Source organism: Mus pahari, chromosome 15 (genome assembly GCF_900095145.1).
Source record: "Mus pahari chromosome 15, PAHARI_EIJ_v1.1, whole genome shotgun sequence".
NCBI lineage: Eukaryota > Metazoa > Chordata > Mammalia > Rodentia > Muridae > Mus > Mus pahari.
Window position 1 is genome coordinate 18,110,849 of NC_034604.1, and position 23,070 is coordinate 18,133,918.

Consider the following 23,070-nt stretch of genomic DNA (forward strand, 5'->3'; position numbering starts at 1 on the left):
TATAACACTTACAGGTTGATTTAAAATGCTAGCTATACATATATTAGGAGATCCATAAAGCACTGGTTGAGCTAGTGAGATGGCTCGGTGGGTAACGACATTTCCAACCAATCCTTATGACCTGAGTTCAGTTCCCAGGACTACCATGGTGGAAAGAGAAAATCGTTCTTAACAATCATCCTCTGACTTCCACACTTGTTTAATGGCACACATTCGCACACATATAACTATGCAGAAGAAGTTAAAAGTGAATGTGGTAAAATTATTTAAAAGACCCTATGCCTGTGCTCTTTTATGTGACAGATAAGAAGTCATAGATGCGGTGAAGTTATCTTGTCTAAGGCTTTCTGTTATTCAGTTAAAGATGCAAGCATGCCAATTTTGCTTATTTAAGTCAGTCATTCCATGGTTCATCTTCAATGTTTGATGTAGGAGATTTGGGGAACTTCATTTTTCTATCCTTTTCTAATTCCAGGATTGGTTTCTCTTTGCTCTGGCTAGTTTTATTCTCATCGGGCTCTGAGGAGGCTAAGCATGTACGAGTTATTTGTGTGTTTTTTTTTCTGTTTACACTGCTTATATTCCAACTGAAAGTTACTTATGTTGTCTCTATATTTATATATTAATGTTGCAAAAAGTATGCAAAACTCCCTATGACCACAGGGATGGATTCATACAGCTGACATTCCTGATGGGGAAACCAAGGCTGTTTTCATTGATTGCTATGCTGGAATCACATTAATAAGGAGAAGTAGGCCAACCTTCTAGATAGCAAGCAGACTAGGGTAGATATGCTATGTTTGTGTGCATAGCAGCACTTTCTTTTAGGCTCCATATGAGGTTTTCACACTGGTTGGAAGTGATGAGGCTGGGAAGGTAAGCTCTGTAAACAGCTTTTGAAGACAAAGCATGAGAAAGAAATAAAGCTTTGAGACTGTCCCAAAGGAAGGGGCATTCCTTGGAGCACGAAATTATCACTATGTGTGTGGTGGTTTGACTGTCCTTTAGAATTTGTATTTTGAATGCAAAATCTAAGCATTGTTGGTGAGAGTGAGGGCTCCTAGCAAATGGCTTCCTATGGACCAAAGCAGACTATTGAGAGCCATAGAAGCACAGTATCCTCCTGAGCATAGGTGAGCAGTTGGCGAGGTGGAACAGATGAACCTGAGATAGGTGTGAAGTGCATCATATGCGACTCAATTGTATTTTGTACTCAATTGGTATTTCCTCTAATAGGGAAAGGAAAGTCATCAATTAGCGAAATCAGTCCCTGATTGATATGGCTGCAGGAGGAGAAAAATTGCTTGGCCTAATGTGTAGGACAAATTGAAACAGAAGCTACTGGAATCAGTGAGGACATTGAGAGACAATGGAATGTGCCTCTTGTGACAGAGTGATTAGAATGTGTGAAAAGTAAAGAATGTGAATTTAAGATGAGCTTTAGTAAGGCTTCCTACAGGGGAAAGGAATTGAATAACCCCACACCTTAGTTAGGGGTGTTGGGAAGGAGCCAATCAGGAATCAGGAGAAAGGGGTTTCCTTGCTCAGTGTACCTTCTGTAAAGGTAATTCTGAAAACATGCCATTCTCTGTTTTGAATAGGTACATTTTTTTCAGTGCTACCTAAAGTTCTTGGTCATATCTATCTTTTGATTTTTAAAATCTGTACAGGGAGAAATCATCACATTGCATCATGTTTTGTGATAAAATAGATGTTTTAGGGAGTAGAAACACTGCTCATTGGCTAGAGAGTGTAGAGGTGGCTGAAAGGTGAGAGTTGGAGAGATAGCTCAGTGGTTAGGACTAGAGAGATGGCTCAGTGGTTAATAGCAGTTGTTGCCCTTGCAGAGGACCCAGGTATGGTTCCCAGCACATACATGGAGATTTATAACTATCCCAAACTTTAGAACTAATGGATCTGACTTTGTCCTCTGATCTCCACAGGCACTAGGTACACATGTAGTACATATGCATAGGTGTTTTTTTTTTATTTGGATATTTTATTTATTTACATTTCATATGTTATCCTCTTTCCTGGTTTCCCTTCCACAAACCCCCTATTCCAGTCCCCTCTTCCTGCTTCTAAGGGGTGCTCCCCACCTACCCATCCACTCCCACACCACCACCCAGACATTCTCCTACACTGGGGCATCAAGCCTTCACAGGGCCAAGGGCCTCTCCTTCTCTAGATGCCAGACAATGCCATCATCTGCTACATATGCAGCCATAGGTTTCTCCATGTGAACTCTTTGGTTGGTGGTATAGTCCCTGAGAGATCTAGGGGCTCTGGTTGGTTGATATTGTTCGCCTTCTTAGGGGGGTGCAAACCCCCTCAGCTCTTTCAGTCCTTTCCATAACTTCTCCATTGGGGTCATACACATAATTTTTTTAAAAATGTATCTTTAAAAATAGATGTTTAATATCATTTTGGCAATAAAACTAAATGTTCCTGTTAGTGAATATTCCTAAGTACTTTTCCTAGTGATTTCAATCATGTAAATATAGATATACATAGAGTTGTCTCATGTTTTGTCATCTCCCAAATAGACACATCCCTCAGTGTTGTGTCTTGAGTATTCATTTATTATATGGGTAGAAACAATGGTAAAATGTATTTTTTTGTAATTTTGATGTGTATTGTTGATTTATTTGGTTAATTTCAAGGAAAGAACATAAAAAGTCGTGTTCTCTATCACCATTTTGCAGTGATTTTGGAGCATGGCTTAGTATACCATAGATGGACATGGGGCTGATGTTGTGTTAGCCATTTTTTACAGTCTGAAAGGATGAGAACTATGGGTGGAGCATAGTATGTTTACTATGACACCAATCTATCATGCTGGGTTTAATGTCTGCCCACTGGTATATGAATTCAGTATTTTCTTTTTCAAAGACCAAGTTTTGGAAATCTGTATTGGGAACATGTCATTTGGTCTGTCGTGAGTGGGGAATGGTACAAAGTGTCCATGGGTTGACTGTAGGTACATTTGGATTAAGGGCAGCCATCCCTTTGGAATACACTAAAGGCAGTATTTAAATTCCAAATGATTTTCCTTTTCTTTGAAACATGCCTTAAGGCTGCCTCTCTTGAGTCCCCTGTCCTTTCATATGTACTCAGAAAATTCATCTCAGCTCAGCATACATTTCTATTATGTGCAAAGCACTGTCAGAGTGTAAATTTATTTGAGGATTAGCTTGATTTATATAGGGTTTGTGTAAATGTTTGTTCAATGAATAGAATTTTTTTCTTTAATGATCTAGTTCTACAGAGGCATCTCAATTATGGGTCTGGATTCTCCACTGTTTTCCCAAAGCCTTTTCTTCCTTAATTTTCATGACTAGCATTTCCTAAGGAAGACAAGCAGCCATTACCTCCTATAGGCCAGCTCGTTATAACATCTGAAATCAACCCTTAGCAAATGGTTGTCATATGCAGTGTTAAGTGAAGACAGGCTCGGCTAACTTAACATCTACAGTATTTGGCTTTTGTTTGTGTCTTTCCTTTCTCCTTTTAGTATTCTAGGGAAGGGGTAATTCTGTGGTTTGAGTGCCAGATGGTTCAGAGAGCATGGGCCTGGGAATGAAGTCAGAATTTTGGTCTAGTACTTGACTGTTATGTGATGTCTTTCTTAGTGTCCAGGCCTCAGTCACAGCTGTAAAGCTGAGAATTGTGTTGACACTCTATGGTGACTGTAAGGAATATGGAAAATAATTGCAAAGGCCTAGATACTATAGATGCTATGACTATTTGATAGTTATAATAATAGATATCCGTTGCTATCTTTCTCCTCATTTATTTTCTATATTATGTAGAATAAACTATTCACCAAGTTCACCGTGTGTGTGTTACCTTGATTTTTACTATGAGGGTAAAAGAAATAGAAATTAACTCAAACTTTACCCAGCTAAGTTTCTACATGAGCTCTGAAATGTCAATTTCTTCCCAGTTGATATTATTTAAACATTAAACAGTTGCTCACTTTTAGTAGTAATGGTAGGCTATATAGTAAATAGCTCAGATAGCCCTTGGATACTTACAATTTACAATTTACCCACATAGTCCTCAAATACATCTATGCTTTAGCTCAATCTCAGAGTAGTCCTTATGATATAGTAACTTTTGCCAATTCCATTTTGTATTTGAAGGACCTAGATCATAATAGTCTGATTAAATATGATACATTTAGCCAATAGTCCAACTTCAGTTGTACCTCAACTGATTATCTCTGGAGTCTTATGCATTATATTTGACTACTTTTTATAGCGGTACAGGCGGCATGGCAGTGTGTAGCAGTTGTATGAGACAATACCAGTAATCAATTTGCCCTTGTGGAATATACCCCACGAAATGTCTGTAATTGGTAGCAACAACCTTGCCTTATGTTAGGCAGAGTCTTTGAAATTTATATAATAGATTATATCTTCTTTTATATTTAGAACGAATTTAGAAGATTTCTTGCTGTCCATATAGATACTAAGTTAAAATAGCAAGTAAACTCTTGCCCTGCCAGCGAAGAGTATGCTTTCCATGCGGACATATTAGTGTAGTAACTGTCTCTGTGGATCTGCAATCCATCAGCCAGTGACTTGTAGGCTTTATAAAGTGAAGAAAACGCTAACTTTCAGTACTAAGAATAACAAATACTCCAAGAAGACATCTTTCCAAATAAGCCAACAGGCAATCAGAGCTGTGTTTTAAATTTTTAAAGCTGAAATGTCTTCCTAAAATTTATGCATCACGCTATTTGATAATTGTCCCTTGCCTCAGTGAGTCTACTTGATAAAGGAGCATTAAGACTACATTTGTAACTTTTCTTTAGAGATATAATGAATACTGAAATTCATAGAAGACATGGAAATGTGACTCAGTGGTGGAATCCTTGCCTAAAATGCACAGAGCTTTGGGCTTGATGTCTTACACTGAAAAATTATGATGTAGATATGTTCCCATAAAAATTTACAACATGTCTTCCTTTGAGCCATCTCACTTTGGTTCCTATTTATTTTATACTTTTTTAAATTCCAGTCTTGTTATTCCCCACCTCTCAGACTCCACTGAGCTCCCTAGAGACTTTCTTCCACAAATCATGTAGATTCTGTTCTCAAAATCCAAATGTCAGGGTTATTGCAGTCCTGTGAAATGCACATTCCGTGGTGGGGTTATTCATCTGTCATTGCCTAGATATTTTACATGCACAGATTAGTCACATAATGTCTTCACAGGTATCTAGTTTTGAAAGTATCTTGGTTTTTACTGACAGTAATATTTCACAGCTGCAAGTTAGTGTGTTATTGATTTTCTAGGGTATTTTCCATCATCTATGTTACTGATGTATCACCAACATGCCCTGTGTTAGTCAGTGTGCCTACAAGGCAAATCATTCACTGGCAGTATGAGCAGTTCTTCTCCATAGGCAGGCCTATGTCTAGTAAGCATACAAATAGTCAAAATAACCAAAGATACATTATTCATTCTTTAATATTTCAAGAATATTATTTGTAAAATATAACGTGGAGTTAACTGTATACCTTCTGAGCATACACAGTTCAGTTTTCAATGAATAAGCCAAAAGAACACCTATCTACATTGAAACTCTAACATGTATTGACAGATATCACATCATCTATTCTTTAAAATGTTCTATATAAGATGACAATATTTTCTCAAACCTTACAGTGGAAATATTTATAAGAAGTTATTATTCATTCATTTCTGAAAGCAGGGTGAGCATATAATTATTTATATTAATGACACTTAGCATACTTTCTATTAAGAGTGCCACATAACTGCTTATTGAAGTTCGTGAGTTTTTAGACTTATATTGCATAGCATTGATTTTTCACAGTCATATATTTGAAAATTGAAATTTAAAAACATTTACCAGAAGCAGACTCTATCACTTTATCAAAAAACATATTAATATAATGAAATAGTTTAAGATTTGTGTGACTTAAATATTTTTTTGAAATACTATTTTTATGTGTGAAGGAGTGGACTCCTCTGGTTGAGATAGTCTTTGTCAGATCTGTTAATATTCTTTCAATCACACTTCTCAGCATCCTTCCTGGTTTTTAACATTTCTTCAATAGACAAGCTGTCCATTCTTAGCATGCAGAATTCACTGTTAGTAAATTTTATGTGTTCCATCAGCAATTCGATGATAGAAAGAAAACGGTTTTTCTGTATTTCACATAGCACCAGAGCTCTGCAAAGTGTCTCTGGGGGGTTCTTTGATGTCTAGACAGTTTAAATTATGCCTTTTCCCTCCCTCCAAATTCCACCTCTGTTCTGCTTCAGGGGTTGTGGGAAATGAAACAAACCAGAAGGGTTCCACAAGCCTTTAGTCCAGGGGGAAAAGCTAGCGAGTTGAGTAGGTCTACACTGGCAGGTGCATAGGAAACGGCCCAGTTATAGGCCTGTAAGGCAGAGGCAGGGAGCAAACACCATGCTTATTTATCTCTTCTTATATTTTCCATATGGAAATAGATACACATTGTCAGTAAAATGGAAACATCTTAGAAGTAGCAGTGAAGGAGTCACAGTCACCCTATAGCCCAATGTTTCTATTTTTCTTCCCAACCTCCCCCAGGCAGTCAAAGACTTAGTCCCACTCTCAAACATTTTCTTACTTTTTGGCATGGTGAAATAAATCGTTCTTTGTATGATAAAGCTAATTTGATTTTCTTCTTTGTCCTTTGTTTCCCTCTCACAAATGGATGTCGCTGTTCCTCCAACCTGTCCTGTTAGAAAGTAAGTAGCTCCTGATATTTCTGAGCTATTTTGTTAAAATGTTGATGCTTTATGATTGATTCCGCCCACAATATATGTTCTATTTTGGAGCTCATATGTTCAGTTCTGATGGTCAAGATTAATGTTTGTCTCAACCGCACAGAAACATCTGGGGATGCAGATGTGTTTTAACATCCTTCATAACCATAGCTGTGGTGTGTGGGTGATACTCTTAAGTTTTATTAATATAAAATAATAAAATTGTACAAGTAAGGCTTTCATTTATTTCTTTTGTACAGCAGTTAAGTGAGATGACACACATGTTTTTCAAGAAAAGAAGGCTAAGTTATCTAGAATATTGAATTAAGATGAAAAGCCATAAATAAAGATGTAGGCTATAATACTTTAATGGTGTATTTTCCATTGAATATATTACATTGACTTTATTGCTTCCTTTTAATAAACATTAGTATCTTTAGATGAAAACATTTTATTGTTTTAAAATGAGATAGATCAAAATAGTGATATATAGATCAAAATAATGATATATAGATAACATTTTATATAGAAATGCAATTAAAACCTTAAATAGGGATGACTACTCAGATTGACTTGAGTTGCAAGAATATTTTAATTCATCAAGAATGTGAATGTAATTTTAAATCAAAACATTTTATTTGTTTCTTTTGGGAAATATTTGGGGAAATTAAAACAGTTGTTGAAAACTTTAGAGTGCTATTATCTTACAATTGTGAATTATATATTTAAATTTTTTCCACAGTAAATCTGAGCTTATTAAGTTAGTAAATAATATAACTTACTAATGTACTTGTGCTTGTTAAAGCTTATTGTCTGTATGAGATAAAGTCCTTAGCTGATATTAACTGTAGCATGAAGCTGTTACTAAACAGCCAATTTATCATCTGAAATCATGTTTACCTTAGAAAATGTAAACTGTAGTAGTGTTATATTTGTTCTGTATTCTCAGTTGCCTTTAAATCTACATTTCTCTTAAATGTTCTAAATCTACATACTTGGAATTATGTACATTAGTAATGTCATATGAACAGCAGGAAGGCTATTGTGGAGTTCAATGTTAGCTGGACAATTCTATTAAGTTATGGTTTTCGAGATTGGCAGTATGTAATTTTTATGGATTGCATTCTATGTGACTTGTCATGTTAACATCTTGTCATGTCACTGCAGAAAGTCTGCATTTCTGACAGTTTTGCTAATTTAAAACTCCTGAAATCTGGCACAGTCATTCCCAGCATCAATTTTTTTTCTGTGCTTTTTGTCTGGAGAGCTGAATATAAAAATTACATATTTTGCAGTGTTTGGTATAATGTGTTGCATTATTTATCTGGAATTCATTTGTAGAGAGATAGATCTAGGGAGTTGAATCTATTTTGTCTTTACAGTTCTGTCTGGGCCCACTTACACATGAGCAAGCCTCTTTCATCAGGGAAATAATGAAATGAGGCCAGTGATGTAGGATCTTCCTGAGGAGAGATGTTACATAAGGGCATAGTAGTGTTCCCACATGAGTCAACTGTTACAGCCACATTGTCCTCTGACCAAATTTATATTAGGACTCTTGTTTACTGTCAAACCCAATGGAATTATGTTTATATGTTGGCACAGAAAAGCTGCTTTCTAAAATAATAAGGAAAAACTCACATTATTATAATGTTTCCAAATATTCAGGACACAATGCATATACATGCTGACATGCAATAGTGTGTTCCTGCAATTTGGCAATTTTGGCTTTTTTTATTTTTACCAGAAAGCTTTCATAGTAAATAAGAGATTTGATCATCTTGGCTTTTAGAAAAAGTTAGTAGCATACAATTTTAGTTTAACCTACTAATTCAAAATTTGAAAGTTAAAATCTTAAAAGGTCCTTTGTTTTAAAATATTGGAGGTTGATATCTTGTTTTAAGGGGCTTATGGAGTAGGGCAGGGCAGTTCTAATAAACACTGATTTGACCAAATACTGATCTTTTGGTATAGTGGGAAATAAAAATGCACATAGTCACATACTCTGTGTACAAATAGACATTAAACCAAAGTGGTGTTTATATCTTTCACTTATAGCTTGCAAAGTCATTGACTTGCAAGCAAACTGCAATACACACACAGTACTTTTTATTAAGATCTTTTGTAAGGAACTGAATACAATTCGCAAATGTCTGTGCATATGTACGCTAATATTTTCAATCATAAGTGTAACATTGTTTTCTTTTAAATATTCCTGTAACAACTCGTTTTATCACATCATTAATACAGAGGTAATTGTTACTTGCTCAGAACGCTCAAACACACATTTCTTTATTCCACATATGACATTGTAGAAGCTGTAGGAGAGATATGAACATAGATGCAAAGTATTCATTTGCCATGTGAGCAATTTGATGGTAGGAGCAGCCTAAATACTTATAATTTCAAATCAGTTCTCTGCTGCTTTCTTATTATTCTTTTGTTACTTTTTTCAGTCTCTGAGAAGGTGCAAGCCTTGTTTTTTTTTTTTTTTTTTTTTTTTTGATTGTTCAAGTGTAACAACTAAGTTATCTGAAATATTTTAAAACTGAAGCTTCATCGTGCTATTTTACAAAAATAGCACCGCGTAAAAGTTTGAGACTTGGTTTCTTTAAAGTACAATGTTGGTTGCCTTGTGAATAAAAACAAAATTTGTGTTTAGGAGACTTTTTGCCTGAAGCTTGTAAAACAGATGAATCTGATTAACTTTGGGCAAACTGGCCTGGCCCTTCATTGTAATGTAGATGTTTCAAGGGTGGGAAGATATTTTAGGAAGGCAAGTAAAGAGGTTTCTTTTTTTTTCCTTTTCTTTTTCTCTTTTCCTTTTTTTCTTTCTTTTTTATTATTATTATTTTTTGACTCAGAGAATGCTTTTGCTTAATAAGTTGTGTCTCAGCTGCGCTCATGTTTTGCACGCTTTTCTTTTTCCAGTGGAACCTCTCCCTTAGCCTGTCTGAATGCCATGCTTCACACTAACACTCGAATAGGGGATGGAACATTCTTCAAGATCCCTGGAAAGTCAGGCCTCTATGCTCTCAAAGTAAGTTGGATTGTTTTACATACTGTGTGTCACACAGATTTTGAAACATACGAAGGTAAATATGATTGGATTTTTATGAATGACCTCTGTGCCCAGAAGGTTTTCAGATGCCACAGAAAGGGTTTTGTACAAATAATAAATGGTGACAGATTTCTCTAAGGAAAACCTCAGAGTTTATTTTATAACATGGGGGAATGGAAAGAGCTGTGGCTTCCTCGGAACCTCTCTATTCTCCAAGACTTACAGAGAGGAAAGTTCCAGAGCTTTAGCTGGGAGTGTGAGGTGAGCAAGGTTGCCAGGCACCTCTTGACCTACTGCATCAGTTCTGGGCACTTCACACCTGTATGAAATTACAGTTATTAAAATCAGGTATTCAATGCGGTAGCAAATGAAAAGCTGGAGGAAGTCAGAGGGGTTGTTTTGTTTGTTTGTTTGTTTGTTTTTACCAATCATGAGTGTGTGTGTGTGTGTGTGTGTGTGTGTGTGTGTATAACATATATGTATAGAAAATAAACATTTAAATTATGAGGTATGTAGATAAATGTTAGAAGAAGCTTTGGATGAATGCTTCTTAATTATTTAGTGAACTCCACATTGCTCTTGAGAATGGGAAGTGACATATGAGATAGAAAATTCCCCAGGACAGCAGCTTTTGCCAAAATAATTAAGAATATGATCTACCAGAATAATCATAATCCAGTATAATAATTGGGTTTAGTGTATTCTACTAGATTGGCTAAGTTAAAAACAAGTTATTGCTTTAAAAAGTGATGGGTTGTTTTTAAAGTTCATTAATTTCCTTTGAGAAGTTTGTTTTTAATTCCAAGAGTTATACCTGGCAAAGTAATTCTTTCTTAACTAGTAATTCCTCCAATTCTTCTTATATTGTACATTATAAAAAACAACACAGGAACATTAAAATTACTTGCATCTTTCCAGTTGTTTTTTTTATAGCATCCTGGGTGTTTTATTTATTGGTCAAAGTTCTGAGAGGTTTTCCACTGGTCTTCATCAGAAGAAACATAGGATTAAAAAGTGAAAACTGTGTATCTCAGGAGGAAATCTTGTGTCTAGATTTCTTTCATATTTATGTATGTGTTTGTTTTATGTATATGGGTGTTTTATCTGAATGCACACACAACAGAAGAGGGCGTTGGATCCCAGAGGAGTACAGTTATGGACAGTTGTGAGCCACTGTGTGGGTGCTGGAAATGGAATTGGGGCATCTGGAAGAGGAGGCAATGCTCTTAACTGCTGAGTCATCCCTCCATCCTGTATAGATTTTAGAAGACCACCTAGAGACATTTACGATGGTGATGGTGCTTTCTGAGTGCTCCATTTTTTGCCTTCTTTTATCCTAAGGGCTAATTTTTCCTTTAAAAGTCAATTGATACTATAGTTCTTACTCACATATGACTCTGATGATACCTCAGGATTCTGAAAACATTATTCAGTTGTATTCAGTTGCTAAAACCTTTGTAAATCATTTTGTTGTTGCCTTTGTTTTCAAAATCATACAGAAAGAGGAGTCATCATGCCCAGTGGATGGAACATTGGATCTAGTCTGTGACCCGGACCTGGATGGCGCTGAGATGGCAGAAGCCAGTGCCAACGGAGAGGAGAACAGGGGTGAGTGTGCCTGACTCCAGCATACACACCTTCACTCTTTTAAAAGTGGCATCATTTAAATGTTAAGACACTACTTGGCTTACTCCGCCATTAGAGATACACTTTTCTGCTTCATTTTTAGCAGTTAAGGCATGCTGTCAGTCATTTTTGTTTTAAAAGCTTAACACCCAAGAAAACTATGACACTCTTTCCCCTTATGCTTATTTTGAACAGTGTTTTTCCCTGAATAACTTTCTTGGGGCTTACCAGAATCTGTATATTCCTCCCATGTAGTGAGAGAGGGGTCCTGGGTAATGCCTCTACTTTTATTTTTGTGATGGACTACGATCAGCATTGTCTTGTGCCTAATGGCTCTAGTTTTTGTTATTTCTTTTTCTCTTGGAAGTTAAGGTTAGTGTTGCTATTCCTCCAAGAATCAAGACAATGTAAGGTAGATTTTCAATCCACAGAAGCTACTGTGCTGAATCTCAGCCAACTCTCGGGTCTCACAAATGGCCACAGATCATTCCTGGGAAGGAAGATTATCATGTTAAATTCTCATCTGTGGACTCATGGGAATTAGTAAATTATCTTTCAGCAAGCAAACCTTGCAGAAGTAAAGCATTTTAGTAATAATCCCGAGTCATCCATTTAGCTCCTAGCACAGTGAAGAGCCCGGCCTTTTAACTGTTATGTACTCTGCATAGCCCCAGAAGCCAAGTGTTACTTCATTCCTAGTTGAACTGTAAACAAGCTTGTGAGCTCACCATTTGAAACAGATTCTGTCTTTACTAGAATGGCTACCGCGCTTAATCCATGTTCACTGTGGTGCACTTGACTCAGTGTCCATGTTCTTCTCCTTTTTGAGCCTCCTTCTGCCGCTGGGGTAGTATTTTGGCCAGGCAGAGAGACCAAGCTCTGGCATTCTAAATGGACTGGCAAGAAGGGTCTGCTCCTGTCTTTGTACACATTGGAGGAGTGTCTACTTGGGTCAGTCTTGATGTTATGCTGACTGTATGTGTGTGAGAAGTCTGTATTCTCTGTCTCTCTGTCTCTGTGTCTGTGTGTCTCTCTCTCTCTCGACATATGCTCTCATCTTCTGTGAGCCAAATACTACAAATACTGTTCTCATCAACAAGAAACAGAAAGAAAAAAAAAAGTCAAAAAAGCAATCCTTTTCTAGTGAAAATTGAGTAATTTGACAGACAAGTATACAATAAATCTGTAAATGTTGTTGCTTATCCAGTGGTGACAACTGATTCGAAGAAATGAAATAAACAAGCTCCTCCTGGGGAATGAATAAATTCCTTCATGGGATGAGGGAACAGGGTTTAAGGGTGGAGAGGCCTGTGTAGAGGGAACAGCAATTACAAAGACCTAGAGGGGGCAGAGTACTGGGAATAGTACAGAAATAGCAAGAGATGGATACACAGGGAGATTTTAGTAAGATACAAAGTTACACAGGCATATTATATAGTATCTTGAGGTATCCAGATACTATTTTAAATGTTTTATTTATTTATTTATTACATGTGAGTACACTGTAGCTATCTTCAGATGCTCCAGAAGAGGGAAGTCAGATCTCATTAAGGATGGTTGTGAGCCACCATGTGGTTGCTGGGATTTGAACTCAGGACCTTCAGAAGAACAGTCGGGTCCTCTTACCCAGTGAGCCATCTCACCAGCCCCAGATATTATTTTAAATGAGATACTAAACCATTACATGGTTTTCAGATAGAAAGAAAATGACCTCTCTGGAATTCTACTAAACTCACCAACTATAAAGTGAGATACAAGTACAAAAACCAGGGAGGCGAGGTAGAGAGCTTTTGTCATGATCTAGTGGGAAGGGGACAGTGCTGACATGGAAAGAAAAGCAGTGGATGGGACGGTCATGACTAGTTTTTGGATATATTTGAGGGATAATCCAACAGAGTTGCTGACAAACGTAGAGTTAAGGTGAAGGGCTTGAGTTCGAATCTAGACTTTGGGTGGTGTGGGTCATCACAGAATAGCATTGTTCTCAATACCTTAGCTTATGGATTAGTTACCTTTATCGTTGCTTGAATAAAATACTCAATGAAAGGTTAGGGGTTATTTTGGAGCACAGTTTGAGTGAGCAGTTTGCAGTAAAGCATGGTAACTGGAGTCTGAAGCAGCAGCTACCACAGGGCACCTGCTTTCAGGAAGCAGGTGAGGTTTGGCTTGCTTTCTGCTTTTATTCAGCCTGAGACTCTAGCCCCATGGGATAGTGCAAGCCATCCGATTTGGGTGGGTTCTCTCACCTCAGTTAAGCTAATCAAGAGACCTCCTCTCAGACATGCCCAGAGACATGCCTCTGAGATGGTTCTAGATCCTGTCAGCTTCATGGTAAACAGTAACTGTCCCAGCTAGAATGGTGAATTTCCTAATGAGGATTGGTTTGGGGAAGGTTTCATGAGTGGGAGCTCAAGTTAGGGTGTGAAGCATGAGATTGTGTTTGTGATTCCCAGATGGGTGAAATGGTCGCTGGCATGAATGGGAAACACAGGGCCGAGAATGGACACCAGGAGATTTTCTATGTACTGGAATCATTTGTAGACATGAAATTGGTTGAGGTCACTATAGGTAAATTACAAAGAAAAGAGGGTCAAAGACTCAGGCTGAAGGCAGTTGACTTTCAAGAGGTTGGAGAGACTCTAAGAAAAGGTGAGTGAGATTACAAATAGATGGATCTAGGATATGTGTTTTTTTTATAGGAAGCTGAAAGAACAATGTGTTTCTGTGAAGAGAGATTGAAAAATGACAATACTTCCTCTCATGTAAGAACTAACCAGTCTAACCTCGCTTAGCTCTGGACTCAGACAAGAACGGGTACATTGTCATCCTTATCTACACAGGATGTTTGATGCCAGTCTGGGTGGAAACCTTGTCCCAAGATGGGGAGGGGGGGGAGGTGTACAAGGAGAAGGGGAAAGAGAGGTGGGAACAATGGAGACGTCACTGTCTAACTGGGTTTATGCCTTTTTGATGAACATGATAAGGAAAGAGACAACTTTGAGGTCTTCAAGCATAGCTTGTATGTGATGGGCATATGAAAGTTAGAGAAAGAGGAGTACAGACCATTTCAAGAATTTAAGGATTTTGGAGGTGGGGAAAAGAAGTGTGAAATGCTTGGGAGTAGGGTGTCATCAAAACAGTTGTCTGTGCTTAATGAAGACCAATGATTAGAATCATCATTTGTCTACTGGTCGGAAAATTCTAGTGGAGGCTAAGCAGACCTCATGGGAAGGTTGTTGTTCTGCATGTGCCTACTAAGATGCATCAGTGACATCTAGGCAGATGAGGAGGTTGGCTTGGTTAAGGGCACAGGCATGATGGAAAGCAGTCAGCAGGAAACTCAGTAGAAGGGCAGGTGGCTGTGTAAACATGTATGGAAGGGACCTAAAGAAGTTGGCTCTTCCTGTTTCAGCGTTTTCTATTGAAAGGATATCAGTTTAGTAGCCAACGTTTGGATAGGAGAAGCACTTTAACAGACCTAAGGAAAAGAATAATTAAGTCTGCCTATGCATCTGAAAGCATTAAGGCCACACTCTTACATTTATCAATGTTGGGTATGATAGAACAGCAGCCATACTGTGGTTTCTCAAGAGTTAACATTCTGGACGCCAGGTAGATTCAGTGGCTGTTGGGTCTTGCTAAATGTGGCTGACAATACAATACAAGAATGAAGGAATGGTCATTCCTTCAGTCTCTGCTCTGAACTTTGTCTCTGTAACTCCTTCCATGGGTTTGGAACAACCATCCATAGACTGCCCCCCTTGGAGATCCATCCCATAAACAACCACCAAACCCAGACACATGCCAACAAGAGCTTGTGGACAGAAGCCTTATATAGCTGACTCCTGTGAGGCTCTGCCAGTGCCTGGCAAATACAGAAGTGGATGCTCACAGTCATCCATTGGATGGAACACTAGGTCCCCAATGAAGGAGCTAGAGAAAGTACCCAAGTAGCTGTGGGGGTTTGAAGCCCCATAGGAGGACCACCAATGTGAACTAACCAGTACCCCCAGAGCTCCTTGGAATGAAACCACCAATCAAAGAAAACACATGGTGGAACTTGTGGTTCTAGCTGTATATGTAGCGAGGATGGCCTAGTTGGTCAACAGCGGGAGGAGAGGCCCTAGGTCCTATGAAGGATCTATGCCCCAGTATAGGGGAATGCCAGGATCAGGAATGGGAGTGGGAGGGATGGGGAGCTGGGTGGGGGGAGAGGGTATAGGGGATTTTCAGAGGGGAAACCAGGAAAGGGGATAACATTTGAAATGTAAATAAAGAAAATATCTAATAAAAAAAAGAATAAAGGAATGGAGAATGTAGGGAAGGGAGATTTATGGTTTCCACAGTGGTTAAGATAGATGTTGCTAGTACATTTGATGGATGGCTTTACTTAGAAAAAAGATTACTGTTTTTAATTTGAAGAAATATTTAAAAACTGACAGAGACCCTAGATATGGAATCTAAGAATGATCTTCATGAATATTGAAGTTGAAAAATATAGCAGAAATAGTATTAATAAAGTTTACACAAAACACAATACTGGGGCATCCAATGAACAGGGACAGAAAATGGTCCAAAGGGACAGTTGTATGTATCACCCTACAACCTACTTCCAAGCCCAGAAGTGTAAGACATGTGCAAAAGACAAAGTCTGCCATGTGGCAGTATCTTCGGGTCCTAATACACATGAGAGAGAGCCAAGATTTGTCAATCAGGATGCAAAGTAATGGTTCAGAGAAAATGTTGAGATTGTAGAAGGTTTGCTAATGACTGACCCTGAATTCCAGGGGAGACAAGAATTTTAGTGATTGGGCAGGGATAGAAGATAGGGGAGAAGCCCTCAACCAGTAATTAACTCAAAGCAGGGATAAGCAGACTTCCCTAATTTGACATGTGATTAGTTACTTCACAGAATAACTCAGACCCACACATATCCAGCAAATGTGACCCAAATTAGATTTCCTGGCATAGCCTTTGAAGTTGCATTAGGGAAATTGCTTTGGGGAAATCACTGAAAGAATAGTAAATAGCTTATTTCCTTGAGTACTCCTTGGCTCACCCACCTTTGTATCTTATTGCAAACCATAATTGCTTCTTGCAGGACAAGCATATTTCCTATCCAAAAAAGTATCATGTATAGTGTGGAAAACCTAGAGAGTGAAAATCTGTTGAGTGTGGGGTATGTTCAGCCTTTGCAAACAGCCCACCTTGCATGTACTTCCACATATTTTAATATTTACAGAATTTCTGTGATGCAGACAGTCATTAAGGTTTTGTTATTGGATTTGATCTCAAAGAAGAAACAGTCTTAGAAACCTCTCTCTCTTCTTACTGTATCCAAGCCCAGGAGTCTATCTGACCCCACAAGCCAGTTTCAAAGTGTTCTGACTGAAACAGCAGGGGACAGTTATCAGCTAGTGACAGATAATTTGCCCTTCCAATGTGAGCACGGATGTGTTCCCATCACCCTCCTGAGAAAGTTTTCTACGTGTGTGTGTGTGTGTGTGTGTGTGTGTGTGTGTGTGTGTGTGTGGATGTGAGGGAGAAGTGGGAGAGAGAAGCAAAGAATGATGAGGATGGGCCGGCAATCTCTTGTTCTGTCTGTAGCCCCTCATATTGCCTCTTTGGTACAGAGACTGAAAGGACCTAGGTGGGTAATAACCAGTAATTGGTAAGATACCATTAGCACAATTGAAAGAACCAGCCTGGCATCACTGAGTTATTTAGAGTTAATAAGGATAAATTGGCATTTGTTATTCTGTCAGCGAGAGAAGCAAAGATGTATAGGAAAGGACAATATCTGCCATTGCTTGGTAGTGAACCGGGCCTGGAGAGATGGCTCACTGCTTATGAGTGCCTACTGACCTTCAAGAGTTCATGTCTCAGTTTCCCTGACTCTAGCTTCAGGAGATCTGACCCCTTCTTCTTGCCTGAATTAACACGAACAGATATACACACATATGCTTAACTTTAAAATAAAGTAAATTCTAAGAATAAAGCTATGCCAACCAATATATATTATAGTGCTATAATATCTGAATGCCAACCCTTTTAGTAGAATTCAAAGCACTGAAGGCCTTCCTTAATCTTCTCTTGGAGTCAGCTGACCACAAGAACCAATTCTTAGAAAATGTCAGCTTCTTTTCCAAAATATGTTTATTAAAGTTTTGTCGAAACGGTCTACAGTGTGGAAAAAGAGATATATTTTTGACAGTAGAATTTATGTGACAAAGAACTATAGCTGTGCCCATGTTTCTTTGACTTCTGAGCAGTCTTTGAAGTGAGCAAGTATTGAACACATAGACTTGAAAAATTAAACTGCTCAAATTTTATAAGCTAAGCTCTGGAGATCAAAGAGTGATTTAGGTGGATCGGCTGATATATCTGTGTTGACAAGCCATGACAAGTTATGCCTATATAAGTATAGATCTGTGTCACACAAAGAAAATATTATGAATTTTATGGTCTAGTTTAAGCAGAGATTTATGAGTATGTTTGTGTCTGAGTTGTTTTTTGAGCATAATACACAGGTACATCATGGTTTTTCTCACATATTAAGTTGGTTTACAATTCATTACTCTCTTGCAGAACTCATACTATTTTATATTAAGTAACACGATCAGTATACGGTCCTTACCCTCTTCATCCTCTACCTAAAAATTGTTATTAATGAGAAAAAATGTCACTTTTATAGCCATAATACATTTCATGCTTAAGATAAACAGTAAAGCACTCCCTTTAATGAAGAAACTGGAGAATATAGAATTTTCATCTACAGAGATCAAAAGAGGGGTGGGGGAGAGAAAAGAAAAAGGTTCTGCTTGCTATTAACCCTAATGGCTCCAGGGAGGAAGCCACACTCAAGCCAGGGAATTAGTATTTTTGAAGTTTCCATTTACAGAAAGGGAGAGGAGAGGGCAGGGGAAAATAGGAGAGGGGACAGGGAGAGAGAAAGAGAAAAAGAGAAGAATGGAGGAACAATGGAGGGACAGAAGGATAGAGAGAAACACAAACACATACCCAGTATTTAGACCTTAAATCCCAGTATATATAATGATTTCACCATTTCAAGAATTTTATTTGACCCTTTTTCATTATTCTTTATGGCTAGTTTTATAAGTGGGTTTTTGGTTGTGTGATTCTTGGCAGGGTTGTGTTAATGTAATGAAACATTATTCAAGTCACTATTTTCTTTGGCTCAGAGGTTACATTTTGAGGGTGTGTGTGTCTGTGTCTGTGTGTGTGTGTGTGTGTGTGTGTGTGTGTGTAATGAAACTATTAAAAGTGAAAGGTGCTATAAGATGGCTCAAGTGTATGGGTAATATCTCTGCTAATACATCAATTACACAGAGACCAGGAGCTTCATGGATTATGTGGAACATTTCCAGTGAAGGCTCAGGCTCCCTGCAGGAATGCTCACAATGTGTTCTTATTCAATAGCATATTCACGTCGGAAGGGGTGGGGATAGAGGTAGAAGGTTATAAAGGGGATTATGACTTGAGCTCACTACATTAGTTACCATTTCCTACTTCTGTGGCAAAAATACCTGAAAGGGGCAACTTAAGAAAGGAAGGGTTTATTTATTTTCTCCTCCCGGTTTGCATAGCATAAAGCAGCGTTTCATGCTCCCCTCTGTCGGGCAGCAGAGAGATAAATGCTGATGCTCGGCTCCGTTTTTCCTTTTTATTTCACTCCAGATTTCAGTCCTTGAGATGGTCCAGCCCACATTCAAGGTAGTTTGTCCTCCTTAGTTAATCTCCTTGGAAATAGTCTTACAAATTACACCCATATGTCTGTCTCCTAGGGGAGTCTAACTTGAGTCAGGTTGACACTGAAGATGAACCACCATAGAGTCTTGTTTTGCTATTTACTTGCAGTGCCCCAGGTGTGACATGTTTAGAGGTGCTACATGTCCACACAAATGTGTTTGGGGTGGGATATGTAGGATGTTTTAAGCAGGCTTCCAGTTTCCCATTGAAGAAGAGATAGCATAGTCATGATCTATCTGGCATCCCTTCCTAAGAACTTTGTGGGCATGTAAAAGAAATTCCTTCTGGGTTTGTAGCAGGCCACCTGCTTTTTTTTTTTTTTTGGTGTGGGGGGTGGTGTTAAATAAATGTGTCCCTTATCTAGCATCTCTGCATTTTAGTCAACAGCTTGTTAACTAATGGAGACACCTGCTCTACTTTGGTGGGCTCCAGAAACTTAAGTATGTGAAATTTTGTTGTGTTAGTTACATATGGAAGAGAGTACAGAGGAAAGAGAATACTTTAGAGAAATGACCACGGGTGGGATGGAAAACTTCCTCTGCCCACGCCTTCCCATTCCTCTGGCTTTCATCTCTGCCCACAGATTTCATAGTTCATGAAGAAATAAAAGAGGTTTCCAAAGAGCATTGTGCTATGACTTGTCTTAAACACAATCCATTTTTTTTTAACAACATATCCAGGGAGAAAAAGAATCTTCCAGTCAGCCCTTACATTTTTTGCTCTGTGCTTTTGATAACCTTTATAGCAAAGAAGGCTTTCCTTATGCTAAGTCTCCTGTGCTTTTAATTAAAGCAGTTTTCTCCTTTCTTCTGCTGCCCCATGATGGAGAACAGCTGGTTACCATCTCCTCCCCACCCCCCTTGTCTTCTCCAAATGACTCACTCTCCCTCCTTCAAACATGATTTAAATATTCCTTCCAGTTCTTTCATCCATCAGGGGCCTCTTTTTCCTAAATCTCCCTCCTTGAACTCTGAACTCTGTTCATGTATAAATGGGTTTTAGTCAGTTTTAACAGCTCGGAGCCACGGAGGAAGAGAAAGTTTGCTTTTCAGTGCAGATAAAGTTCTCCCATTACATATCATTTCCCAACCTCTCTTGTGTTACAAGGGGGAAATTTTCATAAAACAAGAAAGATGAGGAATGTGATCGCATAAGAAAAACAAGCTCCCTCAAATAAAAATACAATTAAAGGTATCCTCCAATTACTCATCTTAACGAGCTAATTTTGATGTATATTGTCTGAGACATACATCAGAATAAGACAGCCCTGCTCTTTAAAGACTCTGCTCTCCCTGGTGCCAGATACTCCATTTTCTGTCTGTAAAGTGACTCTTTATAAGTGTTTCTCAAACAGCTATCTGTATGCCTTGCCTTATTCTTTACATACTGACATTCTCGGTGATTAGCAATAAGCTCCTTAGTGAAGCCTTGGCCTTGCCCCACACTCACCCTTTTCTCTTGTATTTTCTGTGGACTTTCCTATGTTTGATTTTTCTGGGTCTATTGTTCTATGCAGCTATTCCAAGAAACTGAGTAGCACAGAATTCCAAGGGTGTCACGCCAATATGAAAGAAATAATTGGGGAGCTGGGGTGATAGCTCAGGTGGTAAAGTATCTGCCCCACAAGTGTGAGGACCTGAGTTTGACTCCCATCGCTCACATGGAAATCTGTGTTCAGTGACAAATACTTAACATTCCAGCATTGGGAAGGTAGATTTGGGGGAATCACTGGTCAGCAAGCCTGGCCGAATCACTGGATCCCATGTCCTGGTAAGATACTTGTCTCAAGAAACAGGTGGGTGGGCAGTCTCTGAGGAAAGACATTAGAGATGTACGTACAAATGCATTTAAACACACACACACACACACACACACACACACACACACTCATACCTTGACAGAGGGCAGTCTAAAATGAGTTTTACCCCAAACAAGCAGAATCTGCTCTGTTTCTTTCCATTATTCTGAGAAATTCTTCCTCTTTGTATGGTAGCTTGAGAGTTACACAATGAGAAACTGGAACTCCTTAGGTATGCTTTTCCTGTTAAATATGTCACTTTAGGTTGATGCTTTTTCTTTGTCTAATCCGTGTTTAAAGGGACGCTTTGACAGATGCTCAGGATTAAGTTGGAATGGCATACTGATCAGTACTTGGAAGGAATGATTCCTGTCGCCACATCTCTGTGGGAAATATTTAGTTATCACTGGAGCTTCAGTGTGTTGTTCCGTACAAAGCAAAGTGCTTATTGGCCATCGTTTGACATTCTGAATCAGTTATGCTTTACCCAGTTCTGTGATGGGCAGCTGCAATTTGCTAGTTGATATCAGCCACAAAATCATGAAGGAGAATCAGGCATTTGTCTTTTATGATAATCATCCAGGTAAATACACACATGAAACATCCTTATGATTATACACTCATATGCAATATATGCATGTATGCACACATATGCACAATGTATGCATGCACAAACATGCACACAGGTATACATGCATACACACACATGGACACATGTATGTCCTTATTAGATTTTATTATTAATTTTTATTAATTTGTCACATCTGGGAAGAAGGAACCTTAAATGAAGAATTACCTCTTTTGGATTGTATGTGTATGAGGCATTTTGTTGATTGCTAATTGACATAGGGAAGTCCAGACCAGCACAGGTGGTGCCATCCCTAGCAGATGCTCTAAGCCTGAACAAAAAAGATGTCTGAGACAGCAGGAGAACAAGCCAGGAAAGCAACATTCCTTCATAGTTGCTATTTCAGATTTTTGCCTGTAGTCGATGCCCTGACTTTCCTCAGTGATGAATTATGACCTGGAAGTATAAGATACAAAAATCCTTTCCTCCCTGGGTTACTTTTAGACATGAGTTTACCACAGCAATAGAAAAGCAAAGTAGGAAAATATAATATTAACATCTTATTCACCATTGCTTTTGGTTTATTTTGTTGTTTTTTTCCCTGTTTTTTGTTTTGTTTTGTTTTCTGAGATAAGGCCCCACAGAGTCAATGAAACAGATTTTGGAAACACAGTAAGAAATTCTTTCTGTCAGCTATATTTTATTCATACACATTATTGTGTTAAATAATATCAAGATTCTCAATAGTTAAAGTGTTCTAAGGGCTTCTTTGGAAAATTGTTATTTCTGTTACTTTATTGCTGGCAGTCTTCTGTTGCTAGTTTGTTTTGGCTTAGCATATCTTTGGAAGTTTTTTTTTTCTTTTTCAACATGAAGGCTTGCTTAGTTAGGTCCAGTTGACTTCCCCCACCTTGGCACAGAATTCATTTAGAGCAGACTTCTCTCCATAGCCTGGATCCAAAAAGGATTAAGGAATTACCTTTCTCTGAAAGAATTGGAGTCCAGGAAATTTTTAATTGGGGTCAACTGAGTTGCCTGTTCTTTTATATGTCAGTTTTTATACTTTCTGGCATGCGTTTAGTTGCTGCATCGATCCAGAATATCTGCTTACACAATTTCAAATGTAAGTATTATGCACAGAATACATTGTAATCCACACTGAGACTATTGGGCAATTTCCCATGTGGCTACTACTCTGGAATCACTCACTTATTGATCTGTCAAGACAAAGTATAGTTATCACTATTATATTTCCACTGGCAGAGCTATCATTTGAATTAGTTATTCTACACCATTGTTCTTTGATAACATTGTTTTTTATAACAAAAGCATTTTGGTGTACATGTATGTGTGATCAGCTGTATGTGTGGATAAAGTCTACAGATCTAGAAAGGAGATCAAGAGGGGCAAGAGTAGCTGATAAGGAGGGGTACGGTGGGCATCAGAGCACATGGGACATGAGCGAGGAAATGTGTCTTA

The 23,070-nt window shown here is 38.3% G+C and overlaps 1 protein-coding gene across 1 annotated transcript in view; it reads left to right on the forward strand.

Moving 5' to 3' along the window:
- Asxl3 (ASXL transcriptional regulator 3) overlaps positions 1-23,070 on the forward strand; it is a 181,035-nt gene that overhangs the window by 58,053 nt on the left and 99,912 nt on the right. The window contains exons 4-5 of the mRNA XM_021214573.2: positions 9,700-9,808; positions 11,329-11,437. Of these exons, the coding sequence (XP_021070232.1) occupies positions 9,700-9,808; positions 11,329-11,437 (218 nt within the window). The remainder of the gene's footprint in view (positions 1-9,699; positions 9,809-11,328; positions 11,438-23,070) is intronic.